The sequence below is a fragment of the Alligator sinensis genome, unplaced genomic scaffold (genome assembly GCF_000455745.1).
Source record: "Alligator sinensis unplaced genomic scaffold, ASM45574v1 scaffold444_1, whole genome shotgun sequence".
Taxonomy (NCBI): domain Eukaryota; kingdom Metazoa; phylum Chordata; order Crocodylia; family Alligatoridae; genus Alligator; species Alligator sinensis.
Genome location: NW_005841886.1, coordinates 1,274,018 through 1,286,428, shown reverse-complemented (window position 1 = coordinate 1,286,428; position 12,411 = coordinate 1,274,018). Strand labels below are relative to the sequence as shown.

The following is a 12,411-nucleotide window of genomic DNA, read 5'->3' as shown; positions in this document are numbered from 1 at the left end:
TTCTGTTTTTCTTCACTACTATCTCATAGTGAAGTAAATGAAACTGCTTAAGAATGTAAAGAAATCATTCTGTAGTCAAAGGAAGAACAGACAAAGAGTCTAGTCTTACTTCCCCTAAAATCAATGGAAGAATTCTTCTTGACCTCAGTTAAAAGGAGCCCAAAATATTAAAAATAAACACAAGTATAAGTGGTCTGCTGATTTTTTGGAGTGGTTGTATTTAAACAATGGTCTTTGAACTATAAACAAGGTGACTTTGTATCATCTCAAATGAGGAGCTTCGAGTTCCAATCAGTGAATGTCTGAGCAACTAGAGGTCTCTCTAGTGAAGTAGCCAGGAGAAGGAGACCAGACCCACTGGGCTAGAGCTTATTCATCATTTTCAAGTCTATGGAGTTGTTGCTTGTTTATTTTTCTACTGAATGAAATGCATACTGTCCTAAGTAGCAAGCAAGCAAGGGGAGTATTTTTCACATCATTCCATCAAATCAGTGGTGGGTCAAGTCAGTTGGTCTCCAAGACATACACACACAAATTAGAGCCAGATTTTCAGAAGAATTCACTTCTCAGATAAGTGGTCAAATTTCACATACAGTAGATCTAAACAAACTGAGTTTATGTCAGATGCTGAACTATTTTGAAAACTTATCAATAAGAGTCATGGAAGAATAATTTTGCTGAGCATGTTGAGGGTGTGACCTTTATTTAGGTACCTATAAGGTAAATGAGCTTTTTTTAAAATTAGATCACAATTGTGGATACTCAGCTCTTGAAGATCTGGACCAAATGGCCAGTTACATTAACTGTATACACTTGTTTTTAAAAAAATGATGTAAGAAATCATAATATAATTATTCTTTGTCAAACAAACTATATTGTTAAACATCTGTACCTCATGTCTCCTGCATTTGTACCCAAGAATAGTTACACTTGTAAATTGTTGTACATCACATGGGACTTAATAGATAGTATTATTAAATTCCACGGTATTACATGATGTTTTTACTAAGTACACATAATAGGGATGATTAGAATAGAGTTCAGTGGAACTTAGATATAAGGCTAGCAAACTTGTATAGAAAATAGCTTTAATATAAAATTTCTCCATAGTAGTGATTTATAATATGCAGAGACTATCTAATAGTATCATCTATCTATGTACAATATAGACTTATAAGTTACACATAAGGCACATCTACACATTGCCCTATGGTGATGTTGTTACTGCACCATGCTTTTAATACTTCCTTTTGCAAGTACTATAGCATGGCACAGTAACCACTCATACTGCACCACGCGCATGGTGCATGGTTAGTTTTAACCTTTACTTTGTTGTAATGGTGTGCTAAAACAGGGGAGCGCACCGCTAGGGCGAAGTAGCTGCTGGTCACTTGTAGACTCACATGATCACTAGGGGTATAAAAAGCGGGCCCTATTCAATTTGGATTCACACCAAATCAGGGACAGTGATTCAGTTTGTTGATTCAGATCACTGTCCCTGATTCGATTTGGCCGAATCTAAACCTGAAGATTCGATACTGATTCGGACAATCAATGATTCAGACACAGACACAGCTTTAAAAGTTTTTTCTACATACCTCGAGGTACCAGCATGGTTTATAAATGCTGTGATGCTGGGGTGCATGAAACATCCCATAGGACAGTGGGGGGGAGGGGGGGTCCTCCACATGCTTGGCGGTGAACACAGAAGTGGACAGGAAGTACTTCCAGTCCATTTCTGGGTCTGTCTGGGCCCCCCACCCATGCCCCCCCTGGCTCAGCAATCAGCCGTGGAGGGACCAGTGCATCTGGTCCACTTTGGGTCTGCTGCCGAGTGCACTGGGAAGTCCCCCCATGCTCCTCTGGGACACTCCATGCACCCCAGCATTGCAGCATTCATGGGCCGCCTGGTACCTAGAGGTATGTAGAAAAAACATTTAAAGCTGTGTCTATGTCCGAATCTCTGAATCTCTCTGCATCAATTCAGAGGGTTCCGTTTCAATTCAGAGAGATTAAAGGGTCCTCTGATTCAATTCAGATTCGGAGATTCAGCCGCTGAATCAGGCCAAATCAAATCAGGGACCAAAGCTTCACGCAGCCCTAGTGATCACTATGTCACTGGAGTACATCATACAGCGATGTAGTGCATCACTTCAGCGACGTAGGGTGATGTGTTGACACGCCCATACTGTCTATTTCATTTCAGGTGCAGATCTGGAGACAGTAAAAAATTGTGAGCTGTGTAAGCAGAGCCTGGTGGTTGAGCTGGGTGATTTTAATGTGAGTGACTATTATAGAAATCACCAACAGTCACAGGTAAGAAATGGTGTCTTTCCAGATAGGAACCTGTAATCCTATTTTGGTACTGTTATCTTGCAGTATTTCTGTGTAGTCATCTATTATTATGTACTGAAATCTGTTAGACTGCTAAAGGAGATATGTGTAGCAGGGGCAGATATAATATGGGGGGGGGGGGGTAGTGGCACAGTCACACTTCCTTTCACTAGCGCAACTCACCTCCTGACATCTTCAGTTCCATGCATCTGGAGATGTGTGGGTCCCCTTGTGGAATCTGAGATGCAGCTGGAGCCCTGAGCTGCTGGGAATACCTGGGAGAACCAAACAAGGAACAAGTGAGGAAAGGGGGGTCCTATCTGCCACAGCTGCTGTTTCCAGCTGACTGGGGGCAGGGGAAGCCCCAGGCTGCTTGAGCCCCAATCTAGCTGGGGGCTGCTAGGAGTGGCTGCACAGGGTGCTGGGCTTAGTGATAGCAAGCAGGTTCCTGCTCTGTGTTCCCTCCCTCAGGTTCCCCTGACCCACCCAGGTGCTTCAGCTGTGGGGAGTGGTTACAGGGGTACTGGGATGACCTGGGAATGACAGCAGTGCATTCAGGTTCCCTGCATCCAGCGCCTGCTCCCAGCTATTTGGGGACACCCAGGGGAACAGACTGGGAGCAGGTGTTGGAAGGGGAGAACTGCCTACCACTGCTACTGTCCCTATTAGAGCCCAGCACCCTGTGTAGCTGCTCACTGCAGCCTCCAGCTGGATTGGTGCAGGAGCAGCTCTGGTGCTTCCACCATCCCTGGTCAATCAAGGACAGCAGCAGTGACAGATGGGTCCCCTCTTCCTAGACCCAGAAGCAACACCTGCTGGAGAGGAGGAGGGGGAATAGAGTAGAGGAAGTGCTCAAAGAGGGATGAAGTTTGTGTTTGGGGAGAGGGAAGTCATACCTACATGCACTGTGTGCAGTTTGCAGTTCCTCAAACAGCATTAAGGTGCCACAGAATGCATATGCATGCTTGTGGGGATCATAGAATCATAGAAGTAGGGTCGGAAGGGACCTTGTAGATCTTCAAGTCCGACCCCCTGCCTGGGCAGGAAGGAAACTGGGCTCAAGTGTCCCCAGCCAGGTATACGGATGTCTAATCTAAACCTACTCTCCAACAACTTGTGGCCATTATTCCTTGTTATCCTGGGGGGCGCTAGGGGAAACAAGGTCTCCCCCAAACCCTTCTGGTCCCCCCTAGTGAGTTTATAGACAGTCACAAGGTCCCCCCTCAGCCTTCTCTTGTGAAGGCTGAACAGGTTCAGGTCGCGTAGCCTCTCATTGTAGGGTGTGCCCTGTTGTCCCCGGATCATGCGGGTGGCCCTCCTCTGGACCCTCTCAATGTTGTCCACATCCCTCTTGAAGTGGGGTGCCCAGAACTGGACACAGTACTCCAGCTGTGGCCTGACCAGTGTCCCATAGAGGGGGAGAATCACCTCCTTGGCCCTACTTGAGATGCACCTGTGAATGCACAATAGGGTCCGGTTAGCCCTGCTGACCGTGACCTCGCATTGTCGGCCCATGTTAATCTTGGAGTCAGTGATGACTCCAAGATCCCTTTCTGCCTCCGTGCTCTCAAGAAGGGAGTTTCCCATCTTATAAGTGTGTTGCCGGTTACTACTGCCCAAGTGCAGCACCCTTCACTTGTCCGTATTGAAACGCATCCTGTTTTTGTTAGCCCACCCCTGCAACCTATCCAGGTCTTGCTGCAGTCTTTCCCTGCCTACTAGCATGCCCACCTCACCCCAAATTTTGGTATCATCAGCAAATTTGAACAGCCCTAAGGCCCTTTCCAGCCCACCTTGTCTATGTTTCTATGAGCCCCAAGAGCCTTGATAATGTACCAGGACTCCAATGTACCAAGACATGTATAAACATCAAAGAGATGTTATAACATTACTTTTTAGATATTTGCAACAGAATATTACTCTATGGACTAAACCTTTGTACTCACCTTTCCCTCTGAGTGCCAGATTATACCTTCAGTCCCAAGTTCTGGGTGAGTTCTGGGTAGTGAGATACCACTTTACTTCTTGGAAGTCAAATAATATGACCTGTACATCCTGACATAAGGACTAAAATGATGTAATAACACATATACACATGTCCGCACATGTATACTTTTTCTTGAGCTTCAAAGTATGCCTATTTTGGATATAGTTAGATTATGCTTCTCCATTTAACACTTAAGAACAAGCTACGAAATGGATCCTTTTTCACAGGCATTTCAAAATCAGAAGAATCATAAGGGTGAATAATTGAGACAGGTGGGGTAATTAAGCTTGTTAGATCATCTTACTTCTTGGTGGTGGTTTATATCGAATTATACAGCTATGTTTTTAAGACAATATTTGTGATGTATTTCTAGTTATGCTACAAGTACCAAAAACATCTGGATAAATGCCCTTTTTGGCATTTGTACAAATCTAAATAAATAATTTGGTGTGCTAAAGTCTTTCCCACTGACTAGCAGATGATGCACAATCTGGTAGAAATGGCTTTTTCAAATTATTTGCAGTAATTTATATATTTCTCCATCTGCATGTCTCTAGGCCATAGTCAGCCATAAAAAAATAAATGATTTCCCAGAATGCTTTGACAGAAGTGTTACCAAGCTATTTTCTAGATGATTGATTTGCCATTGTGCTGTAAAATGTATATGAACATAAAGGTTTATTTAGAATGAGGTTGTCGGACACCATTTGAAAGCCTAAAGGAAGACATCATGGCTTGGAATAAAGCAGGAGTCTAGGAATAAAGCTGGCTGCCTGTAGGGAGTAAAAAATTCCAGAAAGAGCCATAAAACCCAGTGAAAAGTAAATCATGCAGAAGAATGATATGAGATTTCAGAAACACACTGCAGAGGAATGATGTTAGTGCAGGGAAGGATTTAATTTTCAAACCAATAAATCACTTAGGTTTGTTACACTAGTAGTACTGACAGATGCCACACTTTAAAAAGCTGAAACAAGAGACTTCCATATTTGAAGAGATGGACAGGAATTTAGGAGTATCTGTGTCCTGGTCCTATGCTAAGATTCAAGCCCTGCCTATGAATGAATACATTATTTCTAAAATTCAGTGTTTGAAATAAAAACACTATTGATGGTTCCAGATAGCATAATTAGCAACCTCAAGGTCATACATATTCTCCAAAAATTAAGTTCATATTTCTCTTTTTATGTATCACTCTTTTTTTTCTCTGCTTCAACAGTGGAGTAAAGTCACCATCAATTTGGAAAGATGGTAGCCATTCTGAGCCAGGAATATTATGCAATGTACTTGGAGAAGAAACAATTATTAATTTCTATTATTCTTTTCACCATTGGCAGTTGGAATTTAGTTGTGATAAATGAAATGCAACAAAACATTTCTTAATCAAAGGCTAGGCAAAATGTCTTTAACACCTTGTCCTGATGAACAAGGAATGGAATAATCATTATTATAAATGATTGAGGTACTGGTGGGCTTCCAAATTGTTTTCAAATTGTAAATACATCAATACAACATTGTGTTAAAATGATAGCTACTGATGTAGTGGTGTTTCATTTTAATTATGGAAAAACACAGATTTTGGGGGGGTTTAATCAGAGAATTTAGGATTTTTGTCAGAGAAGTTGCAATTTTTAAACAGAGAAAACCAGGATCCCTGGCAATAAATATGGAAATGGAAAGGATTATGGAGAGCCCGAGTGGTAGTGAGGGCAGATGAGGGGAATCCTGGCAGGATAATGCACTTACTGCCAGTAATCCAAGTAGGGCTGTATCGATGGTTTACAATGTACTTTGGACAGTCTAAACTCTGTAGCAAGTGTGGGCAGGAATGACACCTGGCTGCATACTGCTGGTATACAGTGTGCTACAGAAATGAAAGGAAAGAGCACAGGATAGTGGAGTGCTAAGAAGTACTGAAGTGTGTTATTTGCAGGGAAAAGGGACAGCTACAGTGGCGATGGGAACGTGGGGAAGATGTTGAATCAGAATGCATGACAGTGGAAGAGATGTTACAAGAAGGAAAAGCCAGGGAGGAAAAGAGTGAAATTTCAGTAGCTGAAGCAGCTCAGCTAGCAAAAGAGGAGGGGAAAGAAGGAAAGATAAGTGGAACAAGTGACTTTGAGACAGAGGAGAAAGAAAAGAAAGAGGAGAGAATGGTACAGGAAGAAGATGGAGGAATGAGGTTAGAGCAGGAGAAAGAAAGGAGCCAAATTGGGAAAAGAACGAAATCACATGCTATGAAACTTAGAAAAAAGTCTGCAGATAGAGAGAGTGGGCAAGGGAGACAGGTTGACAAAAAGTTCATTGGAGCTAATATGGTCAGGGACTAATGGAGAGAGGAGAGGGGAAGAGGGGAAGCAGAAAGGTGGGGGAAAAGAAAAGGGGAGGCTTTCTTGAATATCAAAGCAGTAAAACAATTGGCAAAGACTATGGGGATGTGAAGAGGGGGAGGATTAGAGCCAGCTGAGTCAAGCAGCAGCACAGAAGACTTGTAAAGTGGTAGAGATGTGTAATTTAAATGGACAAGCATGACTTTGTGTATTGCATCTATAAATGTCAGAAGTGTGTTATCGAGGAAGAGGTCGGATAAGATTATGCCACTGTTGAGTGGGGTTAAAGTGAACATGTTTACAGGAGTATGGAATCCCAGGGGAGAGGGATTACAAGTGTTTTGTAAAGAAATGGGGATGGGGACAATTGTGGTGGGCAGGATCAGATGTAAACAAAGTGGCTGGAGTCATGATATTGCTCACAAGTGAGGAAGTGGAAGTGTGGCAAGTGCAAGTGATTGTGGAAGTGAGACTGCAACAGGTGGTGGTGAAGTTTGAAAAGAAAAAGAGAGTTTTAATATATATATATAAAATATATCATATTATAATATTTATAATATATATGCAGCAGCTGCAAGTGAAAGAAGGATTTACTTGTTTAAGAAGTTAGAGGTGTATGTAGGCAGAGGTAGGCAGCAAATTCTGGTGAGGGATTCAATTGCATTAAGAAGGAGTTGGATAGGAGAGGGGATGGAGGAGAGTGAGAGCTAGGCAGCCCATCAAAATTACTGATTAATATAATAAAAGAAGGAGGTTTAAAGGATGTATGGGCTGGGGAGAAGGTGATTATGAGGATGGAGATGAGTGACAGACAGGTGTCAACAACTGATTGTGTATTAATGCCAAATGGGCTAGGGATTGGAAAGAAGGAGATTTTAAAAGTGACCATCAGTGATCACCAGATTCTGAGAATGGAAGTGAGTTTAGACAAAAAGTGAAGGTAGGGGGAAAGGGATGTGGAAGTTAAATGTTCAATTATTACAAGATGAGAAGACCTGTCAAGAAGATGTGGGACTGTGTAAAGGATGGAAGACTCTGGAGAGATACTATGAAAGTGTCTGGGAGTGGTGGACTATGATCAAGAAAAGAAGAAGAGAATGTTTCAGAAATATTGGTCAAAGAGAAGCAAAGAAGAGGGTGGAAGAGGTAAATGAACTGATAGCAAGGAAGCAGGATTATTAAAGGAGGCAGTAAAAGAAGTACAAGTGAAAGAAGAACTAGAAGACATAAAGCAATGGACTGCAGAATGGTCTGAAAGGAAAACATAAGAAAATCTTTCTGACTAGAGTGCCTTGGGTGGAGAAAGGGGAAGGATGATGTAAGTATTTTTCAGTGAAATTAAGAAAAAGAAAGAAGGAACTGAAAGCAGTGAGAATTGAAGGAGGAATCAGAATAGAAGAGAATGCAAAGGTGTTGGAAGCAGCAGCAGAATTTTATAAAGAGCTGTACAAAAGAAGAGTAGTAGATAGAAGAAAAATGAAGTTGTTTCTTGAGGGAATAGGGAAGGAATAGTGAATATGAAGAAATAAAAACTGGAGAAGTTAAGTATGAGAGAGCTGGAGGACTGCTTAAAAGTTTGCACGAGAGGGAAGGTACTGAGAAGAGATGGACTTTCAGTGGAATTCTATGAAATATTTTGGCAATGGCTGGAGACAGATACAATAGAGACATACAGGGATATAATGGAGGGTGATGAGATAGGGGAGGATTTTGCAGAAGGTGGGCTAATTTTTATATTTACTAAGGGAAAGAAAGATGTGTTAGGCAACTGGAGGCCAATAACCCTTTTAAATGTAGACTACAAATTGATGGCAAAAGTATTGGCCAAAAGATTGTGTGACTGTTTAATGACTGTCCCCTATCTTTTTGTGTGTGTGATGGAGCCATTGGCACAGAGAATGATGGTAAGCTAGTAAGCGGCGTGAAGCTACAAGAAGTTAAATGTATGTTATATACAGATGTTATGTAAATAGTGACTCAGGACAACGTACCAATTGAGTTGGTATTGAAGCATACTGAGGACTACAGTGAAGTGTCAGGGGAAAAATTAAACCAGATGAAAAGTAGGTTGATGGGTGTGGGGAACCGGAAGAATTTACAGAATTTCAGGCTGCGGGTGGTAGAGGGTATAATCAAGATCTTGGGTATTCCAAAGGACACCAAAGGGAAAGGAACAAAGGCATGGGAGAATTTAGAGAGAAAAAAAATGAGGCAGATCATGAGATTGTGGAATGGTAGAACGTAATTTCATAGACGTTAGAGCTGGAAGGGACCTCAAAGATCATCAAGTCCAGCTCCCTGCCCCAGGGGCAGGAAGTCAGCTAGGGTCAAAGGATCCCAGCAAGATAAGCATCCAAGCGTTTCTTGCTTTTCTTTGGGGTGCTCTGGTGAACAGATGTTCTTCCAGATCCTGATGAACACCCCTTGTGTACTTATAGGTGGCCACCAGGTCCCCCCTGAACCTGTGCTTTTCCAGACTGAAGAGTCCCATGGTTCTCAGCCTCTCTTCATAAGGCCTATTCTCTTGCCCTCTGATCATGTGTGTGTCTCTCCTCTGGCCTCTCTCAAGCTTCTCCACATCCTTCTTGAATTGTGGAGCCCAGAACTGGATGCAGTACTCGAGCTGTGGCCTCACCAAGGCCGAATACAGCGGGAGGATGACATCCTGAGATTTACTTGAGAAGCATCTATAGATGCAAGCCAGGGTTTTGTTTGCTTTACCAGCTGTGACATCGCATTGGTGACTCATGTTCATCTTGTGGTCAATCATGACTCCCAAGTCTTTCAGCAGTGGTGCTAGCAACTGTAGCACTGCCGAGCCTATAAGCGTGCTGTGGGGTTCCCCCCCACCCTGCCCCCGAGGTGGAGTACCTTGCATTTATCAGTATTGAATGTCATGGGGTTTGTGCCCGCCCACTTACTAAACTCATCCAAGTCAGCCTGGATCACTAGCCTGTCCTTAGGTGTGGACGCTATGCCCCAAAGTTTAGTGTCATTGGTGAACTTAGCCAGTACACTTCTGACACCAATGGCCACCTCGTTGATAAAGATGTTGAAGAGAACTGGTCCAAGGACAGAGCCTTGGGGGGTGCCACTGGTTATGAAGCAGCATAATGACTCATTGCCATTGACCACAACTCTCTGGGTCCAATCTTGGAGCCAATTTCCCAGCTATCAGACTGGTGTAGCTGAGGCCACAGTTGGCCAATTTTTCCATGAGGAGGTCATGGGACACCAGATCAAAGGCTTTTTTAAAGTCCAGGTATATGACATCAATCTCTTCTCCCTTGTCCAGGTTATATGTCACCTGGTCATAGAAGGAAATGAGATTGGTCAGGCAAGACCTACCCGCAATAAACCCATGCTAGCTATCCCTCAAGATGTTGCCCTCAGCCAACTTATCCAGAAGGGTCTCCTTGATAAATTTTCTTAAGAATCTTACCAGTGTTTGAAGTCAAGCTGATTGACCTGTAATATCCGGGATCTACTTTCTATCCTTTCTTGGAGATGGGTACCCTTCTTCTTCCAGTCTTCAGGTACTTCACCTGAGTGCCATGAATTTTCAAATATTTTTGCCAATGGCTGAGTTATGATGCCTGCCAGCTCCTTGAGTACTCTAGGGTGTAATCTGTCAGGACCAGCTGACTTGAAGGTGTCCAGCCTCTCAAGGTGATCCTTTACTAGATCAACACCGATGCTGGGTATAAATATGCCCTCACCCTGGCCATCCTGCATCTTGCTAGGCAGGGTGGACACATCGGACTGATGAAAGACCCTTGCAAAGTACCCATTAAGTGAGTATGTTTGAGTTTCCTGTATGTCAGTTATCAGTTATCCCATTTGTTTCAGCAGGGGTCCAATGTTACCCTTGTTTTTTTTCCAACTCCCTACATATCTGAAAAAGGACTTTTTGTTATCCTTGATATGCAAAGCCAGATGGAGCTTGGTTTCAGCCTTGGTTTCCTGATCCACTCCCTGCAGGTATGGACCAGTGCTGAGTAATCCTCCATGGTGGTAATGCCAACCATCCATCCTTTATAAGTCTCTCTTTTGAGGTGTAGAAGGTCCTTGAGTTCCCTGCTGAGCCAAGGGGGTTACTGCACCCTTTTGCTACCCTTCCTCCGAGATGGGATGGCCATCCCTTCTGATGTCAGGATCGCTCCCTTGAGGAGCAACCACTCCTCTTGAACTCCTCTTCCTGTTGAGTCGTGGTCCCTTAGGGCCTCAACAATGAGCCTCCTGAGCTTATCAAAGGCAGCTTTCCTGAAGTTGAGGACTTCAGTATTGCTGACTGACTTGCCAGCTTTGTAATGGATAGTAAAGGTGATCAGCTTGTGGTCACTATCACCCAGCTTTCCATAGATTCTTAGGTCGCTAACTATGTCATCCCCTTTAGCCAGTACCAGGTCCAACAATGCTTTGCCTCACATCGGCCCAAAGACTTCTTGAGTCAGGTAGAGCTTGTCCATGCATGTGAGGAAGCTTTGTGACCAATTGGATTTGGCCAAGTGCTCTTCCCATGAGATGTCTGGGTAGTTGAAGTCTCCCATGACAACCATGCACTGAGAGCATGCAGCCTCAGCCAGGTCCCTAGCAAATTCCTGGTCCAGCTCTTGTTTCTGGTTAGGAGGTCTGTAGTAGACTCCTACCATGATGTCCCCTGAGCCACGTTCCCCATGTATTTTGACCCAGAGAGACTCCAGTCATCCCTCCTGGGTGCCAATGTCAATTTGGAGGGACGTGTAGCTGTTCTTGATATAGAGGGCTACACCCCCAACCCTTTTATCTGCATAATCATGCCTGTACAAGATACAGTCATCTATGCCTGTGGCCCAGTCATAGGTGGAGTCCCACCAGGTCTCCATTATCCCTATGAGGTCATAGTCATTCTTGTTTAGCAGGTGGGCCAGCTCCTCCTGTTTATTCCCCAAGTTCCTGGAATTGGTGTACAGGCAGCCAAGTGTCCCATTGGGGGCCCTTGCCTTCCCACAGATCATTCTGGGGCTAGGGTAGGGGTGGGTTCCCTTAAGTGCCTTAGCCTGCTAGATTTACAAGGGTTGCCCAGTGGGATAGCAGTGGTGATAATCCCGCAACAGGCTTAGTTTAAAGCCCAGTCGAGCAGGTCAGCCAGTCTGGCTGAGAAGAGCCTCCTCCCCAGTAGAGTGAGGTAGAGGCCCTCTCTCCCTAGCAGACCACCCATTCTCTCACCAAAGAGTGGACTGTGATCGTGGAAGCTGAAGCCCTCACAATGACACCAGCACTGCAGTCTTTGGTTGACTTCCTCAACCCGTCTCTCCCTCCTCAGACCATAACCCACAACCGGGAGGGGCGAAGAAAAGACCACCTGCGCCCCCAACCCCCTAAGCCCTGCTCCCAGAGCCCTTAAGTCTCTCATGACCAGGCTGGGGTTGCTCCAAACCATGTCATTTGTGCCCACATGGATAAGGACCATAGTGGTCGGAGGACCAGATAATCTTTGGTATCCTCTCTGCTATGTCCTTCATGTGGGCCCCTGGAAAGTAGCAGACCTCCTGGGCTAGAGATGATCATCACCTGCTGGATTTCACTATCCAACGCAGGGCGTCTAGGGCTCACACCAAGGCTAAAGCCCTTGACTTCAGAAGGGCCAACTTCAATGAGCTTAGGAGACTAGTGGGGGAAGCACTAAGGGCCCAGAAGGTAGAGGAGATGGGAGCCCATGAGGGATGGTCGTACCTTAAGGGGGCGATCCTCCAGGCCCAAAGGATAACAGTCCCTGAG

At 44.3% G+C, this 12,411-nt stretch overlaps 1 protein-coding gene across 2 annotated transcripts in view; it reads left to right on the top strand.

Moving 5' to 3' along the window:
• MARCH10 (membrane associated ring-CH-type finger 10) overlaps window positions 1-12,411 on the top strand; it is a 109,875-nt gene that overhangs the window by 86,363 nt on the left and 11,101 nt on the right. For both annotated transcript variants that reach the window (XR_323136.3, XM_025196921.1), the window contains exon 8: window positions 2,207-2,316. Coding sequence is in view for 1 of the 2 variants with exons in the window: in XM_025196921.1 (XP_025052706.1) it covers window positions 2,207-2,316 (110 nt within the window). In the remaining variant the exon portion in view is untranslated. The remainder of the gene's footprint in view (window positions 1-2,206; window positions 2,317-12,411) is intronic.